This window comes from Hipposideros armiger, unplaced genomic scaffold, assembly GCF_001890085.2.
Source record: "Hipposideros armiger isolate ML-2016 unplaced genomic scaffold, ASM189008v1 scaffold_859, whole genome shotgun sequence".
NCBI lineage: Eukaryota > Metazoa > Chordata > Mammalia > Chiroptera > Hipposideridae > Hipposideros > Hipposideros armiger.
The window spans coordinates 475,470-500,901 of NW_017732209.1; the positions used below are offsets into that span (position 1 = coordinate 475,470).

Consider the following 25,432-nt stretch of genomic DNA (forward strand, 5'->3'; position numbering starts at 1 on the left):
TGGTGACCCCCAACCATAAAATTATTTTCGTTGCTACTCTATAACTGTAATTTTGCTACTGTTATGAATCGTAATGTAAATATCTTTTTGTTTTCTGATGGTCTTCGCGACCCCTGTGAAAGGGTTGTTCGACCTCCGAGGGGTCGTGACCCCACAGGATGAGAACCGCTGCTCTATAGCAACTTGACCACCCCTAGAAATCCCCAATTAGTTCCTACCCTTATCTCCAGAATATCAATGTCCCCCCAAAATATTCAGACCCTTCCAAATCCTACTTTAAACCTACAAAACGTATAAATATTCCCTCCAGAACAGGAGGCCCCAATCTCAATGAACCCCACATAGATCCCACACCTACCAAGAACTCCAACATACACAGCAATTTCCCAACCTCACAGATGTCCCTAAAGACTAGTTTCCTGAAATCCTATACTCACTTCAAACTCTTCCTAAACCTCTAAATGTATTCCCTAATTCCACAGAAGCCCCCAAACTGCAAAAGAACTCACTAAAACATAAACCCTCCCTCATACATAAGGCTAATCCCAAATTATATATTTCTCAAAGCCAAAAGAGCCCCTCAAATAATCCCAAAGAAACCCTACAAATGTTACAACAGACATTTGTTATAACAGAGCTTATTGCAGGCTCACTACAAGCTAATTAGGTACTGTTCTAACAAATCCTGCTGCTAATCCTCCCAGTCCCTAGAAAGCAGGTAGTGTATTAGTCCGTTTCCAGATGAGGCACAGAAAGGTTGAACCCCAAGTCTGGAGTCAGACAGGAAGAAGGCAAGACAGGAGAAAACAAAGGTGTTCTGGCTCCAGAATCGGTACTCCTGGATTCTTTGCTTATAAACCTCTCTATAAGCTCCCAAATCATATACCTACAAAACACCCCAAACCCCAAAGGAGACCCCTACAACACAACCGAACCTACCACATTACAAAAGAACCCAAACTCAAATTCCAAGGCGCCCCCTCAGCGCAAAAGGACCCCAAGTATCTCCCACAACCACACAAACACTTCCACAAGCCCTAAAATATCGCTTCAATGCAAATGGAACCCTCAAATTTTGTAACCGTCCCCATGAAATCCGCCAACCCCCTCAAACGACCCTCGAAACCTAGGCACACCCCCAAGGGGCCACCAGCAGGGAGCCCCGCCCCCCTGCGGGAGAAAGTGGCAGCCCACAAGCACGCGCCTAGAGGGACGAAGGCCCGCCCCCTCACTCCTTCCCTAAGGCAGTCCTGCAGGCTGGCGCAGGACTAGTTTCCCTCCTCCCCTTTGTTGACAGACTCGCGCGTGATGCCCCCAGCCAATGGGAGGCTGCCATTCTGGGCCTTGTCCATATAAGGCAGGCCTTGGCGAAGGGGCCCAACTTCGAAAGAGGGAGGAGTAGGCGAGAGGTGACTAAGGAGGTGTGGAAACAGCGGCGTGTAAGAGAGTGTGGAAAAATTCCCAACTTTCTGCTAAACGGAGGAACAAGGCAAATACAGAGGCGACCGCATTCACGGAGAGGTTTATTACAAGACATTCCCTTTATACAGGAGCCCTGATTGACAGTTGAGATTTAAAGGGACAAGCAACTCCGGGATTGAGACTCCAGGGAGGGAGGGAAGGAAGCGAGCACAGAGATCGGAGAATGCCCAGCTTTGGTTGGGAATCCTGGGGGCCAAGATTTCCCCCTGCGGGGGGAAATGAGGCAGCAGGATCACCTCTCTAAAAACCAAATGGCAGAACCCTGCAACGGCTCTCGCGGCACTGAGTCTAAACCTCTGGTGGCATTCAAGGCTGAGGCGCTGGGGCCAAACGGACCTCCCTGTTCAGTCATTCAGTCTTTCCAAACTGGCGCCCCAAATCTGACTCAGCCTTAGTACAAGAAAAAAAAAAAAAAGAAAGAAATACGTTCATAATGATTTTAAAATATTGATTACCTGTCAAAATAATATTTAAGATATAATTTAATTAAATATGTAAAATTAACTTTTCTTTTGACTTTTTAAATGCGAGTACTGGACTTTAAATAACACATACACTTCACATTCTATTTCTACTGAACAACGCTGGTCTAGATCCTTTCAACGTCAGGCTGATTCCAGAGACACCCAAAGGTGGCTCCACTACTGGCGCCTGTCCAGGCATCACCTGTTCCCCCACCACCCTGCCCTGGCATTGCCTGCTTCCCAATCATCCTGCACATTAAAGCATAAACCTGACCCCATCCCCACCCTGTTCAAAACCTGCCATGACGCCCCAGTACCCTTGGGAAAAAGCCCAGGTATCTCACCAATCCAGCCTCATCCCTCCCCACTCCTGCACACCCTTGGCGGACCCAGGCGGGCACATGATCTGGCATAGAGAACAGTTAGAATACTGGGCCCTGTCTGATCCTCAGCAGGCGCTATTATCATCTTCACTGTATGGATGAAGAAACTGAAGCAGGACGAGTTGCCTACCCAGCTCAAGGTCACACGGAACTGTTGTGACATGGAGCAGGGACATGAACCCAGGGAATCTGATTCCAGATCACTGTGCTCTACTGTTTCACTACATATTCTCTGAGGTCTCAGCTCAGCCATCCCCTCCTCCAAGAAGCTAACCCACCTCTGGGCTCCCACCCTAGCTTCCCTGCTACCTATTCCTCAGTCACCTAACTCTTTTTTCCTTCCATGGTCTTTGGATTTGCTGTTCCCGCTAATTAGAAGGCTTTCCCCCCAGATATCCACATGGCTCCACTCCTTATTTCCTTATTATTCTAGTCTTTGCTCAGATGTAACTTTAATGAGGCCTCCTCTGAGCCCCTTTCCTAGAACCACCCACCCGCCAAGAGAGGGACCTCTTGGTTCCCTAGTCCCAGCCCTGCTCACTCTGAATCACCACTATTTAAGGATGGATCTGTCTCCTCTACTGGACCCACAAAACCCCTGGGGGAGGGGGGGAAGGGCCAGAGCTCTCAAGGTCATCATGATGTCCCCAGCATGGGACTGGATGGATCAAAGCTCCTTTCCCTGTGGCTCCAACTCCAGAACTTCATGAAGCCTTGGCAGTGTAAACTCTGTTTCACACCCAGGTTCTGTCTGTGTCCTAGCCGGCAGGGTCACTGGGGCAGAATTTTCTAACTCCTCACACACTGAGCCTAGCACAAGGCCCTAAGTTAGGTCAGCTTTCAAAGAATGTTCCACAAAGATCCATTTATTGTAAAACATCACAACACAGAAAGACTGAAAGTAAAAAGATGGAAAAAGACTGACCAGGCAAATATGAAGCAAGAGACAAGTAGAATGACGTTACCACTTAAAAACAAAAACAAAAAAGCCTGACAAAAGCAAAAGGTATTAGGGACAAAGATGGTGACAAAACAAATTGACCCATTACACAAAAAAGTTCTCAACATAAGTGTTCCTAATACTATGGCCTCAAAGTATATACAGAAAAACAAAAACAAAAAACAAAACAAGATGACAGAGTTTGGTATATCCACAATTGTAATGGGAAACCTTAAAGTAACTCTCCAAAGAGCGAATGAAAAGATAAAATTAGTAAGGACCTGAACCCCATAATCAACACTGATGGAGAATCCACATTTTACATTCCTAGTTTGATATTCAGAGGTCCTCCTCCGTGCTGGCCCCGGGTTGGGCGCTGGGGACACAGAGATGACACTGAGCTCACCATGAAGAGCTCATGGGAAAGGGGGCAGACATCCAAATAAACAATCATGACCAACATGAATATATTACAGACAATGATGATCACAACAGCAGTTAACACTTAAGCACGAACTGTGAGCCAGGCTTTGCTCTTAGTGCTCTATAAATATTAACTCATTCAGCTCTCACATCTCACTATTTTTAATCTCATGTTAAAGATTCGGAAATGGAGACATAGAATGGCTACGTAATTGGCTTTGAACACAGCTTTGTGGCCGCTTTGAATCAAATGAGCTTGGCGGCCTCCAGAGCACAAGTTCATGAAGCACAAGCAGCTTCATTCATTGAGTATACCAACCACTTTGCAAGGATCTTCTTGTTCAGTCCTCAAGGCCTATGTACTCTCTGTTCCCCCTGCTCAGAATGCTCTTCCCTAGGTATGCACAAGACTTACCCCCTTACCTCCTCTGGGTCTTGCTCAGAAATCATCTTCATGAGAACTTCCTTGATTTAAAACTGCAGCCCCCGCCACATACCCTTTCCTCCTTCCCTGATTTATTTTCTCCTTAGCACGTATTACCATCTAATATACCATAAACTTTGTTTATAAAGTTTCTTGTCTCCCCTCACTAAGATGAAAGCTCCCCCAGGGTCAGTATTTTTGTCTAGTTTTGTCACTGCTGTATCCCCAGCTCTAATGACAGCACCGAGCACTTGGCTCCTCTAAGTGTGGTGTCCAGAGCAGCAGCCCCTGAGAATGCTAGAAATGCAATCTTGGGCTCCAGCCTATACCTGCTGAATCAGAACATGACCTTCAACCAGATCTCTAGGCAATCGCATGCATATTTAAGTTTGAGAAGCAATGCCCTAGCACATGGTAGGTGTGCAATGCATATTCGTTTGAAAATATGAACAAATTCCTAACACTGTCATGCTTTCTGCCTTTAGCACATTTGATACCGGGGACCTCCTGGAAAAAAGCCAGTTGATTCCAACCAAGTCCACCTGTGGAAATCCTGCTTCCAGAACTGAGGCAGGATGCTTCCTCCTCCTCTAGGAGCTGTCCTGGTGCCCTCACAAGCTACATGGGATCTCTTCCCCCTGAGGCCTGTGCTTTTGCAGCACCTGTCACCTGTCATTGCTGAATGACCTGGGTAAAGGCCTCTCTCTCCTCCACCCTGTGGGTTTCTGGAAGGCTAGGACCTCTCCTCCAAGGCACAGCTGCTCTAGCCTGCACACTTGGCTCACTGGGCTAGTTTAGCTCTTCCAGCTCCATCCTAGCCAGTGAGAGCTTTCCAAACACAAATCGGACCCTATCACTCCCCTGCTTAAAACCCTTCCAAGAGGTGCAAGTTCGCAAAAAAAAAAAAAAACAACCAAAAAACATGTCCATGAACCCTTTTTCAGGAAGTTACTGGAGGGTGTGCTTCTCCAAAATGGAGTAAACCAAGAAAAAGTGATCAGATCAAGGAAATAAGATCTAGCCCAAAAGAGGGGCCAAAGGAATCCCCAGATGAAGGTAAAGGGAGAGCCTAGGAGGAGAGCGGTGCAGCAGGTCTAGGGAGAACCTGTTTCCATAAATGCACAAAGACAAGAGAAAAGCTGACAATTAACAAGCTAAGCGTGCAACTTAAGACATCTGAAACAACATCAACAACAACAATAAACCAAAGAAAGAAGAAAATGATAAAAAACAGATGCCTGACCCTCCCATGCTGACTCAGGTGACACCCCTCGCCCCACCTTGGGGTGCCTCCATCCCAGGGTTTGGGGCTGTCTGAGTCCATACCAGGACAGGGCTGGGCATAGAGCACTTTCCTACAGTCACACAGGAATTGGTGGCAGGACACTAGGGCCCTGTTCCTTGACCTGCTCCTTCTATCCCCCACCCTCTTGACCCCACCACCCACCCTGCCACCATTTGTCCACAATCTTGATCCATCCATCCATCCCTTTCTTGGCTTTTTGGCCTCAGCGTCTGCTGGCCTCACTCCCTGTCAAGTTTTCCTTCCCAACTAAAACTGCCTAATAGTAGGAATCATCGAAATCTAACGTGTCAGGATCTAGAGATCCTACAGGATTGTTGGAAAAGTCATGACGTATTTTTACAACGAAAAACAGAATACGTCATGACTTTTCTGACAGCCCAATAGGATGCAGACAGAATCCAGGCAGAGCCTGCCAGCATCCCAGCTCTCCCAACTCTGGGAGCATGACCTCAGGCAGGATGCTTAACCCTCCATGCTTCAGTTTCCCCCATTGTAAAATGAAGATAATAACAGCACCCACCCGTGGGTTGGTTGACCACTCACTGGAAAGGATCAACCCAGGAGAATGCTCAATGCCAGCTAGGCACTGAGAAATGGCTGGCTCACTATTCAGGCGCTGGGATTATTAAGAAAAAGTGAGACTACCTGAGAGTTTGGAAATCACTGACCCAGCCAAAGACTTCTTCCCTATTTCACATTCTGAAATTAAATTGATCCCAGTTCCTCACAATAGCCAAAACAGGACCATTCCTTTATTGTGGTTGGGTATTGGGTCTCAGTTATTAATTGAACAGACATTTACAGAGCAGCTACTGTGTACCAGGTACTATTCCAAGCACTGGGGATATGCAGGAAAAAGGAGGAAGAAATCCTTGTCCTCATGGGGCTGATACACTAATTGGAGAGAGGGACAATAAATATATAGTAAGTTTCAAGGTGGCAAATGCTGTGGGAGACAAATATAGTAAGTAAGAGAGATTTAGAGCATAAGAAGGGGAGGTTATGATCTGAATCAAGGGGTCAGGATGGCATCACAGATCAGGTGATGGGCCAAGCCTTTTAGAAAACCTGTGCTTTTAGGAATAATACGGCATTACCACAGCTGCTAGAAATACATCATTAAAAATATCACTTTGTATGAGTAAGCTTCAGACAAGCACAAGTTGAAAATACATTTAAGATTTTAAGAAAAGGCCAAATTACTTGGAAAGCAGGCACATTTTCTAAGACAAAGGAAAAAAAAGTGTCACATCACCCCAGGGTGCCCAGATGTGACACACAGGAACAGGGATGAGTGGGAGGTTGGCAACTTTTCTCCAAACCAAGACTATTTCAGATAATTCACTGAGGGCTGGAGGCAAAGTGTTAAAAATCCATGAAAACAATGACAAGCAGGCAAAGATGGCATGAGAAGCTAAAAATGAATCAGTAATAGAGAAGCCCAAACCTGAAAAATGAGCACAAGTGCCACCAGAGTTGCAAAACTGCCCCAGCGCTGTGACAACAGCAAGCTCTCCAAGGGCAGGGTGTTGGCCTGCACCTGGTACAGACCCTGGCACACAGTAGGTGCTCTATCAACACTGTAGACTACTCAAGGAATAAACCCGCATTTTCCAGAAGAGGAAACTGAGGTCCTGAGGGGTTAAGTGACTTGTCCAAAGTCACACTGCTGCAGGGTGATGGAGCCAGCGTTCACATCTGGGTATTGTGGTTTCAGAGTGCATGTTCAATAAGTTCTTCTTGAAAGAATAAAAATCATTAAAATACTTCCCACTTACTGAGGGCTTCATAAGCACGAGGCATTTTATATGTTACCTTATCAACTCCTTACAAGAGCCTCATAGTTGGAATGTAGCCCCATTTTACATATTAGAAAACGGAGGCCCAGAGTGGGCCAAGGACACACAGTGGCAGAGGTGGCGAGTTGAATTTGAACCTGGGCCTATCTGAAGCCAGTGCTTTCCTATCAGAGTCAGATAACTTATGTGATACTCAGGAAGCCTCTCAACAAATGAACCAAGATGAATTACAAAGTTGCCAACTGCCCAGTGAGGCCCCAATGACCAAAAGGTTGGGGGAGGGGAGAACACAGTTGTTAGAAATATTTCCTTTTCACTGAAATACCTGGAGTTGGGCCAGGCTGGGCATTGCCAAGTGAATTATTTATATTTGGCTGAGGATAGGGATGGGAATGGGGACAGATTGAGTTTCTGAGCACCCCCTTGGGGAGCCACCCCTTGGACTTGGGAGCCCAGGGGTAGAGGATGGGGAACTAGAAGAGTCAGGATATGGGGGCGACCTGGGAGAGAAAGGAAAGGAGGCAACCTGGCTGATGTCTCGCTCACTGGTCCCTCTCTACTGCCTTCTCTCTCAGGTCTGATTCCTATTCATGTTAAAAAAAAATGACAACTCACATGTATTGAGCACTTACTCCAAGCACTTTACATGCTTACTTCTGTGAACCTTCTAACCTTCCTAGGGTTACTGATCCCATTTTATATTTGAGAGGCCAAAATACTTGCCCAAGGTCACACAGCAAGTAAATGGCAAACTAAAATTAAAACTGAGGACTGCTTGAGCCAGCCAAGTGGCGCGTTGGTTAGGAGTTGGCTTAGGACGGCAGCTCTGAGCAGCAGGGCCCCGGTTCGGATCCTACATTAGGGCCAGTGATGCTGCGCCCTCTACAGCTAAGATGCTGAACAACAGCTCGACCTGGAGCTGGGCGGCTGAGAGTCGCCGGAGACGGTGTAGGCTGCAGTGGGGCTGGCCAGCAGCTGGTGTGAGCTTTCGTGAGCCACCGTGAGCAGCCGTCCAATGGCCGGTGAGCAACTGACTCACCCGGGAAGAGCACAATGATAATACCAACATGGGCCAGTGACGTGACGTCCTCCACAACTAGACTGAAGAACAAAAGGACAGCAACTTGTCTGTTCCCCTTCCCTAATTCCCCAACGCTGCTCCCCTCTCCCAATTCCCCAATAAATTCTTTAAAAAAACCCAAAAAAACAAAAAAACCAACAACTGAGGACTGCTTCAGTTCTCCAGTCCCTGTCCTACTCATGACTTCAGTACAAGGAGAGGGGACTAAATTACAGCAGTGAAAGCACAGATTCTGAGTCTCGATGCCTAGGTTGGAATCCTGAGTCTATTATTTAATGCTGGATGACCTTAGGAAAGTTGCTTAACTTCTCTGTGCCTCTACTTTCTTTCTGTAGAATGAAGATAATAACAGCACCTATACCTTAGGAATGTTGTCAGAATTAAATGAGTTACTCACAAACAGCTAAGAACAGGGCCAGGCGCTTCCTAAACAGTAAGTGTTAGCTGTAATCCACTGTGGGGAGCCCCTGCATGCTTCTGAGCTGGGGTGTGCCCAGATCAGTGCCAGGTTTTGAGAAAATGCCCCTGGGGCTGGACTGAAAAGGAGGGAATCCATTAGCACCTGTGACCCAGTCACATTCCTGGGGTGGGGAACGTCCCATCAACAAACAGCTCTACTGAGGACTTACTGCTAGCCGGGGTAAGGATCTCATGGCGCCTCCCCTTGTCTCCATGCCATGCTATTCCCACAATACAGATAAGGGCACTGAATTTCAGAGAGGGGAGACTTGCCCAGGTCACAAAGGAAGGGCAGAATAAGAGATCTGAATTATGGATTGCCCATACACATAAACCACTACACTTTTCTAAATCCCACTGGAGAAATGAGAGAGCACAAGTTTGTCTCTATGGCCCCTCTGGCCATATTATCTTACAGTTCTGTGATTGTCCAGCGTATCAGGAATCTCTGGCTGGACCAGGCAAACTATCGCTACATCCCGGCCCCTAATCTCACTCTCCCCATCCCATCCAGTCCTGGAGCCTAACCCACACACCACTTTACCACTGATTTCTCTCTTCCACCATTTCAATTTGCTCTCCTCTCCCTAATCCAATACAGAGGCCCCAATCCACCGCATCCACAGCTGGCCTCTCCCTCGAAGCCTCCAGACCCCTTCATTCATCTAGCCCTGACCCCCATGCCTTTCCATATCCCCCTGGCTAAACCCCTCAAAATTGTCCCTTCAGGGCCTCTGCCTGGACGTCTAGCCCCTTCTCCTACTCAGGATCCCCTTTCCCAACTCTGGGCTCCCTTACAATCAATCCCAAAGCTCGACTCCCTTCCCACCTCTAAGACCCGTCCCCAACCCCCATTCTCTTACTACTCCCTCCGGCTCCCATTCCTTCCAGTCCCCTCCCCCCAGCGATCTCTCCTCATCCAGCCTCTTCTTTAGCCCTTGCCTCTTCCCTCTCGCCACTCGGTCCCGAACCTCCGCCCCAGCTCTCAAGCGCCCCGGGCCTCCGCTCTGGGTTCTCACCATCTCCCTGCGCCGCAGCTCCCTCGGCTACGCGGGTTTCCCCCACTCGCTCCTCTCCAGCCTCCCCTTCCGGGTTCCCGCCCCGAAGCCCGCTGGGAATTGGAGTCCGGGCGGCTACGGACTACACCTCCCAGAAGGCAGCACGGCCAAGCTTTCGAAGGTGGGAAAGAAAGCAAACTGAAAAGGACAACTGTAACTCTCTAGAGACAGACAGGGCGCTTAGCAGCGCAGGCGCAAAGAGCGCCCCCTCCAGGCGCGCTGGGAGATGTAGTCCAGCCTCCTCCATTTTGGCCCCGGGCCCTTGGAAAGGGAATTGAGAAAATTGCAAAGGGCTTTATGAGAGGTGGAGAGTTGGGGAAGAACAAGTTTATCGTTTTACTTAAACTGATTAACACAATAATTAACAGAGCCTTGTACTTTCTCACCCACTTTTTTCCTCTGGTTTTCTTACCACCACCTAATTCACAAATGAGAAAATTAAGCCTTAGGAGAGAAGGAAGACCCATGCACTAGGAACTCGTCCACGTCATAGAATAAAAGCTCCACGGGGACAGGCACCTTTGTATATCTTGGTCAAACACCCATAACAGCGTAAATAAGTGTTGAGTAAATACTGCATGCTAATTGTATGCCAAAACCCTGTAGACAACCTCAGTAAGAATTATTTCAAATGTATAAATTAAGGCAGGAAAAAATTAAGCCTTTCTCCATGGCAACACAGCAAGAGAGTGATTGGAACTGAAATGTGTTGGACACCAGGGCCTCTACTCTCCACAAGGTCGCTAGATCACTTCTCCTTAACCTATATTTTCCAGTCCATCCTCCTCGCGCGCCATGAGAATGAGCTTTCTAAAATGCAGAGTTTGGTATATATATCAAGGCACATACAGCTTCATGAGGGGAACTGCTACCAAGGCACAATTCCAATGGCCCTTGTTTTTGAATCTTTAAAGCAGCCCCTGCCTCACTAGATTCTCACGGTCTGTGAGCCTTCCAGACTGCACTGGAAAGACCGCGGCTAAATTCCCAACTTCCACCATGGTGCTTGGCACACAGAAGGGCCTCGTTAGATACGTGCTGAAGGGAAAACGTGGAAATGGAACACCTGAAGGCCCAAAGGGAGCCTGGCCAGACCTCTCTTCCCGGGAGTTGGCAGTTGGGGAGACCCCGCCTCCTAGTTAGTATCCTTCGGCTAGGACGGCAGGAGTCATGAGGTGGGCGTGGCCCGCCGAAAAGGCGGCAGCTGAGTGAGCCCTGATTGGTCGGTACTTTGGCGCGCACCAGCAAATGTTGTGTCAGGAGGCGCGAGGCTGAGCTCGCGCCATGCTTGAAGACAGGGTCCTTTCCCAGGCGCGCGTGCGCACGGCCACTTGCACCCTACCCTCTGCCATTTCCAGTTTCTCGCCCAGCGCACTTGGCGGGAACTGGTGAGGGCGTGGCTTGGCCTCAGGAGCACACTCTCGCTCGCCTCTTCAGGCCTCACTCAGGAGCCTCGCATCCAGGAGATTCGCGCCCACTTCGTGCCGGGGTTTGAAACGTGGTGACCGAGGCCAGCCTGGGGCCTGCACGCGCCGCCATCCTCCCAGAACCAGCGTGAGACGCTGTCGGATCGAACTCCCAATTGTAGGGCTGGCGAGAAACCAGAAGGGGGCGGGGGAAGCCATTTTGCTCGTTCTGAGGCGGGTGGCTGGAGGCTGAGGGGAATTGGGGTGGGGAACTGACTGGCACTACTGACCAGAGGGGAGCCTGGGGTTCACTCAGGAGCAGCACTTTGTGGCCGCGGCCTTCTGCTGGGGGCGGGGGTCTTAGGGATGCAGGGGCGAGGGTACCCTGGGTGCAGAGTGGTGGGTGAGGCAGGACTGGGGCAGCAGAGCCAAGTTTGGGTTGGAGGCTGGGCCTAAATTTTGGGATTCAGGCTCAAGTTTGAGATACTGGGAGGCTCTGTTTGCATAGGGTTGGGGATCTGGGGTCTCAGGATTTGTGACTGAATATAACTAGTTTTGGACCTGAAGGTCTTGAGTTTTGTAACTTGAAGCTTTCCTGTTGGATCCTAATTTGGGGATCTGGACATCTTAGTTTTGAGTTCTAGAGTATAATTTTGGGGGTCTGGGGTCTGCTTTGGGAGAATTGAAGCCTCAGTATAGATTTAGGGTCTAGAGTCTCAATGTAGAGTATGAGGTATGATATTTAGGGTTTGGAGTCATAGTTTGGGACCTAGAGAATTAAGTTTTGGGGCCTACAGTCCCCGGGTCTCAGAGTGTGGGACTCATGGAGATCTTTGTTTTAAGGTTGGGGTCACAACTTGGGGGTCTGAAGTGACAGTTTTTGTGGGGTTTTGTTTGTTTGTTTGTTTGTTTGTTTGTTTGTTTGTTTGTTTTAGCTGAGCCATCCTGCTACCTGTTGGCAGCTCAGCGGCTGCTCAGCTCAGGCTGGACTCGAACCGCTGTTGCTCAGAGCTCAAACTCTTGAGCGAGCTCTTAACCAACTGAGCCACTCGGCCGGCCCTCTGAAGTGACAGTTTTGGGGGCTTGAGGTCTTTAGGATCTGAGGTCAATTGGGAGGTGCTGAGGCTTGCTTTGAAGGGGTTTAGATTTCTTACTTAAGGATTTGTGTTCTCAGTGTTAAGGTTTGTGGTCTGTGACTTTAATATTAGGATTGGGATCATATTTGGGAGTCAGAAGTTGAAAGTTGAGGGGTCTAGGGTATCTCAGTACTCGAGTTTAGGGTTTTTTAGATTTGGAAGGGCTCCTTTTTGGGTTCTAGGTCCTCGCTTTGGGAGTTTAAAGTCATAGTTTTAGTGTCTTAATATCACAGTTTAGAGATCTCAAAGCCACAGTTTTCAGGCCTGGAAGTCTCCATTTCAGGGTCTGACATCTCACTATTAAGAAATTCTGAAGTCAAAGTTTGGGAATTTGCTCTTTAGTTTTAGGTCTGGATCATAACTTAGGGGCCTAAATTGACAATTTGGGATTCATGGACTTTATTGTAGAGTTTGGGGTTTTTAACTTGGTTTCTGGGCCCATATTTGTGGGGCTTGGGGACTCCATTTTAGGATCTTTAGGGCTCAAAGGAGCACCATGGGGAAAATGAAGGCTGCTTGTCATGCTGCCTGCCCATTTCTCCTGGAATTCCAGAGGTCACCAATAAGTCTTTCTTTTTCCCTTTTTGCAGATGTGGGATTCCAGCAGATATCTATGTTCCCCTGAACAGCCCATACCCAAGAAAAGGTAAGGGCTCTGCCCACCCCGCCATGACCCCCACTCCCCATCTTTCTTGCAGTTCCAGCTACTCTGGTTGAATAATAATAACAATAATGTTTACTGAGCATATTCTGTTTTGTCAGACTCGTTGCTAAGCCTTTTGTTTGTATGATACCCTTTAATCCTAACAACTCCACAAGGAAGTATGTGTGATATAACCACCATTTTCAAGATGAGAGAACTCTGAGGTAGTTGGCTGAGATCATCTCTACGCCCTTGTAGGCTTTGGCATTCTGAGTGTCTTAAATGCTCTTCCTTCTTTCTTTTATTCATATTCATTCATCCATCAAGCACTTACCAAATGTCAGGAATCTTATAGAGGGGATTTTCCTAACTGATTGAGGGTTGGATCAGATTTGTCTCCACCCCTCACCCCCCCTTATAAAGTCTGGATAAAGAAAGAATAGCCAGAATTCATCTTATCCCCTACTGTCGTCCCCCACCTTCCCTGCCCCCTGCCCGCCATGTCCACTCATCTTTTCATTCATTAACTCCAAAAATAAGCATCTGCTTTGCTCAGATTCTCTACTTAGGTACTGTGCTAAGAAGGAGCACCATGAAGAAAATGAGAAATGCCTATCACACTGCCCATTCCTCCTGGAATCCCAGAGGTCACCAGCAGTGCTTTTTTTCTTCCCTCTTTCTAGATGTGGAGTCCTTGTATTAATAAAGACTCTTAGTGCAATAACAGAAACCTAGCTGAAACCAGCTTAAACATAAAAGGGGATTTATTGGATCTTTTTTTTTTAAAGATTTTTTTTATTGGGGAATTGGGGGGATGGGAACAGTGCTGGGGAATTAGGGGAAGGGGAGCAGACAAGTTGCTGTCCTTTTGTTCTTCAGTCTAGTTGTGGAGGACGTTGCTTCACTGGCCCAAGTTGGCACCATCATTGCGCTCTTCCCAGGCGAGGCACATCAGTCGCCGGCTTCTGGATGGCCACTCACTGCGGCTGCTGGCCGCTCACGCTGGCTGCTGGCTACACACGGTAGCCCATGGCGACCCACTGCAGCAGGGGCTGCAGCCTACGCCGTCGCCCGCGACTCATGGCAGCCCAGCTCCAGGTTGAGCTGTTGTTCAGCATCTTAGCTGTGGAGGGCAGTGTCACTGGCCCTCATATGTGGGATCCAAACCGGGGCCCTCTGGCATCCCAAGCCAGTTCTTAACCATCGCGCCACTCGGCCGGCCCTATTGGATCTTTTAAACAAAAAATTCAGGGGCATTGGGCTTGGCTGGTTCCAGGTGGGGGTTAAATGGTGTTGCCAGGAATCTGCTTCTCGCAGCTCTGCTGTTGTCTGTGTTGGCTTTCTTCTCAAGCAGGCTCTCCTTTTGTGACAGCAAGATGACTCCCAGCAGCTCCAAGTTCTTATTTTGCCAGCTTGACAACCCTGGTTCAGAGAGTCTCATTCCAGAATCCACTGACTGATTGGACAAACCTGGTTATGACCCCAATCCTGAACCAATCACTGTGACTCTTCTTGGCTGGACCTTGCGTCTGTGCTCCCTAGTGGAAGGGGAGGTTGGCATGAGCTTCTCTGAACCACATGGACTGAGAGTAGGGGAGGGGAGGTTCACCAAAGGAAACTATTACCAGAAAGGGGGAGTTGGATGTTGGTCAACCCAAAACAACAGTTTGATCAACCATAGTCATCCAAAGCAATACCTCCACTCCATTCTCCAGTATCCCTTATCCCTAAAGCATCCTGACAAATGGCTATCTATTGTCTGTCTTGAACTAACATTTTATGAGCACTCCTTATGTGCCAGGTACTGTGTTAAGCACCTTCCTGACAAATCAAACTTCCCAGCCACCTGCATTTTATAAATGAGTTAAAAACAGGCCCAGAGAGATGAAGGCACTTGTCCAAAGTCACACAGCAAGTGGCAGAGCTGAGATTTTAATCTAGGTCTGTCTGCTTCAAAAGCTGGAGCTAATAACTATTATGCTGCTTCTTGGGACTGCTCCCTGATTTGCTGCACTTTGGGGCAGCTCTAACTCTTAAGTTCCTGTGCATATTAAAGCAAATTAGGTTTTCCCATACCTAACATAAGAAATTGGGGCTGGTTCTTGGTTGAGGCTCCTTTCAGCTCCCGTAAAATAGGGAGTGTTTAGGCTGATTAGCTCAGGGAAGAGGAAACCCAGGAATTAGTCATATGACATTTCAAAGCCTTAGAGGCCATCACAAGACAAAATAAGCACTCATTAATTCAACAGCTTTTTATTGAGCACCTAAGTGCTGGGCATTATTCTAGAAGCTGAGGATACAGCCAGGGCCACATTATGACTTTCATGGGCCCTAGGCGATTTTGCCTTCTTGAGCCCCTTCTTCCATTAAAAACATATTAAAAATTGTAGTTAACAACACTGTTGGTACAAAGACGAATATAATCCAAGTTGGATTATATCCATTTTTTTATTCTGATTTTAAAAGAAATTAAAACATTTTCATAAGCCCCCTCAAAGTATCATGGCCCCTAGGAACTGTGCTTACTATGCCTAATGGACAGGTAAGCCTGGGATATAACAATAAATAAAAAAGACAAAAATCCCCACCCTTGTGGAGTTAATAATAAATACATTAATTAATTAATAAGATTTCAGATGCTGATAAATTATATGGAGATGTGACAAAGAATGTGCTTGTTTAGATTGAGTGGTCAGGAAAGGCCTCCCTGAAGAAGTTACATTTAAGCTAAGTGGTGAATGTCAAAGATGAAACCAGCCATGCAAAAATCAGGGCAAAAGAACATTCCAAGTGGAGGGAATAGTGAAGACCCTAAGGCAGAAGTAAACTTGGCAGTTTAGAGAAACAGAAAAGGGACCCAAGTGGCTGGAGCTGACCTGTTCCCTGCAGACCCAGAGGGCAGAGCTGGGTTAGAGAGTGAAAAGTATAGAGACTATGAGGAAAGTACTTGGCTAAAGCCAGAACCACCCAGCGAGGAAAGGGGCAGCTTTGGGAGGGAGTGCCCAGCTCCCAGAAGCCCATGTGAACAGAGCCCAGGTCACACCTATTCGGACTGCTGCCCAGGAGATGCCAAGATTTTGTGATTCTTAGTCACCCTTTTGTTCTCTCCAAAATTTTTATTTTTTTCTGTAACTTCTGTGTTTGCAGAGAAGGCTCTCATGGTGTTTTGCAAACCCAGTGTAAACAAAACTTTTTTTCTCAGACATGGTCAAATAATGCCTTGAACTTAAATAGACCTGGACACTTTTTCCTTGCCTTTTGTTTGTTTCTTGCTGGGGCTTCCACGAGTTTCTCTAGAACAGAAGGAAAGTGGAATGCAGACAATAAATATCAGGGCTAGACAGGACTTTAGAGGTCAGCCTACCCAGTTTTTCTGCAAGGATAAAACCCCAACACCCTCGCCCCTCAAAGTTATGGTTTCTACCAGGAGGTACCTTGAGACTAGTTGGTGATTTTTTTCTTTCATTCCTTCATTCAGTTGATTAATATGTACAGTCTTCATAGTGGTTTTCTGTATTCATAAGGGTTTTGAGGGGGTGAACTAATATGTCACCCCCTGTGTAAAGCCCTTTAATGGCTTCCTGGTGGTCTTAGGATAAAGGCAAAATTTCTGTACTGTGAGCCAACAAGACCCATCTGGCCCCTATCTCCTTCTCCAACTTCATCTCACCCTATAGGACTCCTTGCTTTCTGTGCTACAGACACTCCAGCTTTATTTCTTTTGAATTCTCCATGCTCCCTCATGCCACAGGACCTTTGCACATGTTCCCTCTATCTGAAATGTGCTCTTTCCCTCTTCACCTATACACTTCCACTAATCATTCAGAACAGGTTCTGGCCAGGTTTATTTCCTCAGGGAAGACCTCGTTAATTAAATCAAAGCCACCTGTTAACAAGCTTCCATAACATCAAGCAATACCTCTTCTTTGTCCCCATCACTGTCGACTTCGTGAGCATGTGACCCATTCAGTCACAGGGTCCTGTACTTAGAAGAACTTGATGCGTGGTTTAATGCTCCGCTGTCACCATCTTGAAATTCTTTTTTTTTTAAATATTTTATTGGGGAATTGGGGGAGGGAACAGCGTTGGGGAATCAGGGAAGGGGAACAGACAAGTTGCTGTCCTTTTGTTCTTCAGTCTAGTTGTGGAGGATGCCGCTTCACTGGCCCATGTTGGTATTATGATTATTGTGCTCTTCCCGGCTGAAGCAGATTAGTCTCTGGCCATTGGACAGCCGCTCACAGCAGCTCACGCCAGCTGCCGTCCACTCACGGTAGCTTACAGCAGCCCACTGCAGCCCCACTGCAGCCTACACCATCTCCGGCGACTCATCGCAGCCAGCTCCAGGTCGAGCTGTTGTTTACCATCTTAGCTCTAGAGGGGGCAGCGTCACTGGCCCATGTGGGATCTGAACCGGCGGCCCTGCTGCTCACAGCTCGTGCTCCCAAGCCAACTCTTAACCAACAAGCCACTCGGCCAGCCCTTGAAATTCTTGGTTTTTGAGTGAGGGACCCTGTATTTTCATTTGTGGTGCCATCCCCCCCAGCAAATTGTATAGCTGGTTCTGGCCCTAGTTGCAACTTTATGTTTGTTTGTGTGACAATTTGATTAATGACTTTACCCCTGAGTATATGTGGACTCTAGAAGGAGTTGTATTTGTTTTTTATACTTTTATCCCTGTCCCCTATCACAGTTCCTGGCACATAGTAGTTGCTCAATAAGTAGTTGCTGAATGAATGAATAAGAAAGATTCTTTCAGGACATCAGAGTTTGGTTAGGGAGATGTGTGTCGTTCACACTGTTCCTGCATCTCCTTGATGTCAGTGTCCATGATTCTTCTGTTTCCATGGTGTCCAGCTGAGGACTTGGCAGAAAGGCAAGGCAGGTTGGAGAGCCTTCCTGGGGCAGGTGGTGATTGAACTGGGCCCTGAAGGAAGATGAGATAAGGATCCGTGTAGACAGAGGTGTTTGGGTGTTCCTAAAAGAGTAGCATGAGGGCCGGCCGAGTGGCGCACTGGTTAAGAACTGGCTTGGGATGCCAGAGGGCCCCCCTTCAGATCCCACATATGAGGGCCAGTGACACTGCCCTCTGCAGCTAAGATGGTGAACGGCAGCTCGACCTGGGGCTGGGCTGCCATGAGTTGCCGGCTACGGCATAGGCTGCAGCCCCTGCTGCAGTGGGGTGCCATGGGCTACCGAGTGTAGCCAGTAGCCAGCGTGAGCGGCCAGCAGCCGCCGTGAGCGGCCGTCCAGAGGCCGGCGACTGATCTGCCTTGCCCGGGAAGAGTACAATAATCATAATACCAACATGGGCCAGTGAAGCAATGTCCTCCACAACTAGACTGAAGAACAATAGGACAGCAACTTGTCTGTTCCTCTTCCCCGATTCCCCAGCACTGTTCCCCTCCCCCAATTCCCCAATAAAATCTTAAAAAAAAAAAAAAGAGTAGCATGAGCAATGGCAGTGGCATGTAATTTGGGAGAGAGATCCCAAAGTCTTTGTGTCTCCATTTGTCAGGAGAGAGGGTGGAGGTGTGTGTGCATGGGTGTATTATGAATTATGAATTGAGGGATTAGATCCCGGAAGTTCTTCATCTGCCCAGGAGACAATTGCTTTCATGCCCTTATTTATTCATTTAGCAAATATGTGTTGGGTTCCCACAATGTGCCAGACTCTTTTCTAGGTGCTAGAGATACAGTGGTGCCCCCCACCCAGCTCTCAGGCCAGTGCAGGGATCAGAGAAATGCATGAGCACAGGAGCTGGGGGACCTTAGCAGAAGTACCTCACCTGTCCTGTGGATTTAGGGTCAGGCGAAGGGAGAGAAAAAAGGAAGTAAACGATGAGGCCAGAATGGTCAACCAGGCCAGGCCATGAGGGGCATTATAAGCCATGTTGAGGGTTTAAACTTGATCCTTAGTAACAGGATGGCATTGAGAGGTCGGAAGCACTTACTAGACAGCTAAGGTATCAGGTTCTGTGCTGGGCAATTTCACACACACTAGTTTATTTAGTCCCATTGATAATCCTCTGAGCCTGAATAATTGTCCTCATTCCCATTGCACAGATGAGAAAAGTGTGGTCAGATCTGTGTTTCAGAAAGAATTCTGACTCTAGTAGACAGTATGGATTGAGGGAGGCTGGGAGGCCTATGAGGATGTCAGTACATGGACTAGGGCAGGGGCTGTGGGGAAGGGGAGAAGGGATCAGAGGAGGAATGGGCAAGATTTGGCGACCAATTGGACAAGGAGATAAGGGATGATGTCCCGACAATGCCCGGAACTCTGTCTTGGGTGCCTGGGACAGTGCAACACTGAGACTGCAGGTTTGGGAGTCAGATGCCAAATTCCATTTTGGATGCCCTAACCAAAACCAGCTCTTGTCCCAAAACAGGAAGCAGAGGAAAAACCACACCAGCAAACTCCACGAGCTGGCATTGCTGCTACCTGTGCCCCTGAAGACCGGTCGCAAGAAGCTCACCAAGGTAAGAGGACTAAAGGAGAGGAGGTGGGTTTGGAAGGCAGATCCTAAAATGTCAGTAAGCAGGTTAGGCTGGGCAACCTGAACAGACCCTTTCAGTGACAGCACTTAGATGGGAATGGTCCTGCTCTGAATGGGAATTCCAAGGAGTCTGTGAGCCCATGAGTAGAAGCCTGTGGAATTCTTTCTTACAAAAGAGGCAGGGAGAACTGGGAGGGGAAAATAGGCAAGGAGCCGGGAAAGGTCATTGCTTTGGGAGTCAGACAGGCATGGGTGTGAGCCCTCCAGCTCTACAACTGCAGCAGTCTGGGCCGGATGCTCAGATTATCAGCTTCTCAAGCCTCAGGTTTCTCATCTGTAAAACTAGGAAAGATAACTTCTCATCCAGAGATATTGTGAAGCTGTAATGACATAATAGCTGTGACAGGCCCTGAATAAGTGTCAGTTCCCTCTCCCAGTCCTTTGTTTTGTGACCTGTAGGTATCATCTCCATGAGGTAGGAACAGATAAAGCTTCTCTGCATGTCTCCAATGGCTACTCAATAAATGTGCTGAGGTAACACCTCGCTCCCAGTGCGAACTGCTTAATATGAGACACAGAGATCCTGAAGGCCTTGGTGTGATGTTTTCTTGCTATAGTTCCTCTCATTCAGTCATGTATTACTCATTAATCGACCATTTATGGAAAGATGGTTGGATGACAGAAGCTTTTATGATCACAACTAGAGGAGGCAAAGAAATTTGAGGCCCACTCTCATTCTCTGGCAACTCAGAATCTGGTCAGAAAGATAAAGATTTGAACACAGTAGTAAGTTATCCCAGCTAGAATGTGCTTTGTGCCTCCAAAGAAGTTCAGAGGAGCGGGTGTTATGGGGAGATTTGCCAGACCCTAACCCTGACCTTCTTCCTGCCTCCCACATTCTATCAATCCCCAATATGAAGCACTTATATTAGTTTCTTGTTGGTACTGTAACAGCTTACCACAAATGTAATGGCTTAAAACAACACAAATTGGTTCTCTTACATTTCTGGAGGTCAGAAGTCCAAAGTCAGTCTCTCTGGTCTACAGTCAGGGTGTCTGCAGAGTTGCTTCTTCTTGGCGGCTCCAGGGGAGAATCTGTTTCCTTTCCCTTTGCCAGCTTCTAGAGGTCACCTGTGTTCCTAGGCTCATGGTCCCTTCAAAGCCAGCAGTGCAGCATCTTCAAATCTCTTTCCTTCTCTCTCTGCTTCCGTTGTCACTTTGCCTCCCGACCTTTGACCTTCCTGCCTCCTGTTATAAGGAACCCTTATGATTACCTTGGGTCCACTTAGATAATCTAGAATAATCTCCCTATCTGAAGATCCTTAATGTAATCACATCTGCAAAGTCCCCTTTGTTGTATTAACAAAACATATTCACAGGTTCTGGGGATTAGGACATGGACGTCTTTGGGGAGAGGCCTTATGCAGGCCACCACGGTGCTCAAAAATATTTGAGGAATTTTGTCCTCTGTCCTCAAACATTTGAGTATTTGGCATGCATAGGTGCTGTCATAAGCTGTTGGCAGGGAGGGCAGAGATGTCTGGGACACAGTTCCTGCCCTGGAGGAATGGCAATCTAGTCAGGGTACAGGCATTATTTCATCGCTGACCAGATGACCACATCTCCTGGTGGAATTCTCCCCAGGCCACTTTCTTTACCATCGATTCTCTGCTGTCTTAATGATCCCTCCTCTTCTCCATCTTCATTCTTCCTTAAGTTCAGTCCTGGGCCCCCCTGCTCCACATACAACCTGCGTCCACATACAAGTCAGTCCCCAGCCTCCCACTTGACCAGACTGCCTGAAGTGCATCATCACAGCTCTGTCATGGCTGTGGGACCTGCTCAGTCCACTGCTCAGTGAACTAATTGGAGCTATTATGTGTGGCCTCTCCCATGTTTGAGACGGGATGCAGCTAAGATCTGTGGCACCCTTTCTCACCATTCTGGCTGATTAAGTGCCACCTGCCCATATGATGCTGGAGCTTCTCCCTCTGACCAGCAAAGGCCTCAGCATATTACCGCGATTGTTTCCTTATCTTTGACCTTCTTTAGATGAAGAGTTCTGAGATGGCAAGGAGCACAATGGATAAATCTCTATCCCCAGTACCCACAGGGCTGAGCATAGGGCAGGTAACAGTAGTAATTTCTCCCAACTTACCAAGAGTCCTAGGTGTCATATCCTGAGTTCCCAGAATATACATTTTCTCATTTAATCCTCCTACAAGGCTTTTGAGATGCATATGGGTATGCTCCTTTTTTGGTTTGAGGAAACTGAAGCACAAGGGCTCATATTGCCCAGAGGGACACAGCCTCAGTGAGACAGGCAGATGTATCCCTTTTCAAAGGCCCACACCCTCAGCCACTGTCACTGAATGCTCAGTAGACGTTTGGGGAATGAATGAATGAGTGAATGAATGAATGAATTTCCTTTGCTGAGGCAGTTGCAGGACTTGTCCATATCACCCTCAGAAGATTGCTGGTATTTGAGCCTGGTGCGGCCCCCAAGCCAACCTTCCTGAAATTTCAATTACTGAGCCTTCTATCCTGAAATCTGAGATGATGCCCAATTACCTTCTGCGTAAAACCTTTACACTAGTAATAATAAGTAACATTTTATATTATTTTATAGTTTACAAAGACTTCAGTTTAGTGATTGCTGACCATGTGCCAAGCCTGATATTGGAGATACTAAGCAAAAAAGACAGTATCTGCCCTGGAAAAAACCCATGTTGTAATTATAAAAAGTTAGAAAAGGTTCTTATTTAATCCCTTGAGAACCTGGTGAAGGTGGTCTCATTCAGCCGTCAACTAAGCATTTATTAGGCAACTGATATATCAGGCTCTGTGCTGGGAGATTTCACACATGACTTGTTTAGTCCTACTGATAATCCTCCAAGCCTGAATGAGTAGCTCATTCCCATTGTACAGATGAGAACACTGAGGCTCCAAGAAGTAAAATGACCTGCTCCCGGCACACAGCCAGTAAGTGGCAGATTGGATCCAGGTCCTTCCAAACGAGCAATATCTTTGCTGTATGTTACATGTGTTCCTTAGTTAGATTCTAGCTTCCTTTCCATGGGTCAGGTTAAATAATTTCAGTGGCCGTCTGTATATCGTGCTCGGTGCTGTGGGGGACATTCATTCCTTCACATTCCCTGGCTGAGCCACCTCTGGATTCTGTGTGGTTGGGATACAGAAATTAATTCGCTATAGTCTCTACCCTCAACTAGTCCAAACTCAGTGGGAGAGAACAATGTGTAAACAGATAATTATAAAACAGTGTGGCAAGTGCCTTGGTGGAAACAGACTCCGGGTGTTACAAGCGTGCCTAGGAGGAACATCTGACCCAGCCTGGGTGAGAGGGGTCAGGGAGGTGGGAAGCTGGAAGGGGAGAACACTGCGCTGAAGCTCAGAGAAGGAGATGCCAGGTGAGGGGGTGCGTGGGAAGAAGAGAAGGGCTTAGCCCATAGAGAATATGGCATGTGCAAAGGACCAGGGGTGGGAAGCTGAACAGTTTGTGCCGGAAAACTGGACCAGGAGGCAGGCAGACGTGGGTTTAGATCCCAGCCCTGCCACTTCCTGTCTGTAACCATAGCAAGTCCCATTAGCACTCTTAGCTGTAACCGCTATCTTGCTGGGCTGCAGTGAGGACTGAACAGCAGAATAAGAACATGTCTGTCAGTGGAGGAGTTGTTGGGTGGGGAACGGGGCCCTGGAGCCTTTGTCTCTGGTCTCCAGCAGCCTCACATTGTCTTGGGCCCCACTCTTGAGCGTAATCCTGTCTCTCTTTTGGGGGCAGAAGGAGATTCTGCTGCACGTCCTGCAATACATTCAATACCTCCAGAGAAGCATCGATGTGGCCAAGGCCTTGCTCACATTCCACATCACCAATGGGGAAAGTGGACTTGGGGGTAAGTCCAGCCAACGTTTTCCAGGTCCTGATACATGCCAAGTATTGTCTTGGCTATCAGGGACACCGAGTGACTCAGATGATTCCAAGCCGTCCCAGATCACAGCCTCGCGGAGGGGACAAAGTCAGAGAGATGTGCAAGATGCTGTGAACCCAGAGGAGGATGTCAAGGAAGACTGTGGAGGCAGGGGGTTTGGAGCTGTGGACGGTGCAGCCCTGCCAGGCAGAAGAAACGATCTGAGCAAGAGCATGCAGGCATGAGAAGACACGTGTGAAATGCCTGGGGACAAGCAAGCAGATGGGTGTGATTGGAGGGACTGTGTAGCATCGAGATGATGTGCATAGCCTCTCCAGCCAGATCCTGACTCAGATACACGTCTTGTTGCCTTAACCTCTGTGCTTGTTTCCTCACCTGCAAAATGGAGCCAATACTAATACTTCCTTCTGTGTTGGTCGTGAAGATTAAATGAGTTCATATGTGCAGAGACTGTTGTAATGCAGTGTCTGGAACAAGCCAGTTGCCCAAAACCATGCATGTGGGGTGCTGCCATTACTGGTGGGAAAAATACACAGGCAAAAAAAGTAGATGAGGCAGGAATGAGATCCTGAAGGGCTTCCAGTGCCCAGCTGAGGAGGGAGCAAAGAAGCTGAGAATTACTAAAGAGCTTTAAGCCAGGGGCAAACTGTGATTAGATTTTTTTTTGTTTTAGAATGAGGCCTCTGATATCTAGTGTGGAGGATTGGTAATTAAGTGAGAAACTGGAGTCAGGAGATCAGTGAAGGTACTTTTAGGAGTGACCCGGTCAGAAGACGATGAGGCCAAATGTGGCACTGTGGCTGAGTGTGGACAGCAGTTGGGTGCATTTGGGAGGCGTTAACGAACAAGAATTAAGAGGCCTCAGGGAGAGGCCCCAGGTGACCCAGGAGAGTGGAGGAGCCCTCACTGTCTTCCAGGAGGAAGAATTGTTTTGGGGTAGGGAAGATGGGAACACATTTTGGAAGCATCAAATCTGTCTTCCCTCTTAGCCAAGGCCCTAGGGAAACCCTACTTTTGCCACCTGACTATGCAACCTCAGACAAGTCTGATGTCCTGGGACCTCAGTTTTTACATTTGTAGAGTCAGCCTGGGGACCATGGCAACCTGCTTCCTGTCCTCCCCACTATCAATGGGAAGCATTGCCCAGAAGGTAGAGTTTGGGGTAGGGTGAGGGTGAGGGCATCTGATTGTCTCCCTCTCCATCCTGTGCAGGGCTGGGCTGGAACCTCGCTGTGGGCCCAGCAAGGTGGAGACAGTCCACCCCGTCTAGCTCCCCACACTCTTTTAAGTCCTGTCTTCAGGGAGCCTGCCAAAAACCTCAGAAGAAGAAGCTGACCCGAGCATCAGGTACAAGCTATCAGTGGAGGCAGAGCTGGAAGCAGGGGTCAGAGGGGAGAGGCTCCTTCTCCAGGGGTTTTACACTCCTGGGAGGCCGTCAGCAATCCTGAACCCCCGACAAAGCTTCAGAGTCAGCTATACCTGGGTTCAATTCCTGGCGCCTCCTCTTACTAGCTCTGTGGCCTGGGGTGGTCACTCTTCTCTCAGCCTCATCTTCCTCATCTGAAAATTGTAGTGCCTGACACAGAATGGCCTTAAGGATTAGGAGCCTGAGAGCATATTGCTCAAGCAATGCTTACATGGAGGGGCACACGCTCTTGAGCATTGATTGTCTTTAGGGCCTGTCACCCATTCCTGAGCCAGGGTATCAGGGAGCATGGGGTGGAGGAAACACCAAGTGTGGGAGGCCAGCGTCCTGGGTCCAGCCTCAGCCTTGCTATAACTCACTCCATGTCCCTTCCCCTTTGTAGGCCTCAGTTTCCATGTCTTTAAAATGGGAGTTGAACCTAATCAGTGCTTTCCAGCCCTGGCTAAACCTGTGAATCATCCAGTGTGCTAAAAAAAAACAACAAAAAAACAGCCTATGTCTGTGCCTCACACCCAGAAAGTTGGGTTTCGGTGGTCTGGGGTGGAAGCTGGATGT

The 25,432-nt window shown here is 48.0% G+C and overlaps 3 protein-coding genes across 3 annotated transcripts in view; 1 reads left to right on the forward strand and 2 right to left on the reverse strand.

Moving 5' to 3' along the window:
* The window catches only part of FBXO46 (F-box protein 46), a 7,758-nt gene extending 5,508 nt beyond the window's left edge, over positions 1–2,250 (reverse strand). The window contains exon 1 of the mRNA XM_019629482.1: positions 2,232–2,250. Within this exon, the coding sequence (XP_019485027.1) occupies positions 2,232–2,250 (19 nt within the window). The remainder of the gene's footprint in view (positions 1–2,231) is intronic.
* LOC109374744 (F-box only protein 46) overlaps positions 1–9,853 on the reverse strand; it is a 21,251-nt gene extending 11,398 nt beyond the window's left edge. The window contains exon 1 of the mRNA XM_019629533.1: positions 9,781–9,853. The gene's annotated coding sequence lies outside the window, so the exon portion shown is untranslated. The remainder of the gene's footprint in view (positions 1–9,780) is intronic.
* Positions 2,249–25,432, forward strand: part of MEIOSIN (meiosis initiator) — a 30,874-nt gene continuing 7,690 nt past the window's right edge. The window contains 7 exon segments of the mRNA XM_019629483.1: positions 2,249–2,281; positions 9,653–9,940; positions 12,952–13,007; positions 14,521–14,636; positions 19,366–19,487; positions 23,304–23,415; positions 24,664–24,798. Of these exon segments, the coding sequence (XP_019485028.1) occupies positions 2,249–2,281; positions 9,653–9,940; positions 12,952–13,007; positions 14,521–14,636; positions 19,366–19,487; positions 23,304–23,415; positions 24,664–24,798 (862 nt within the window).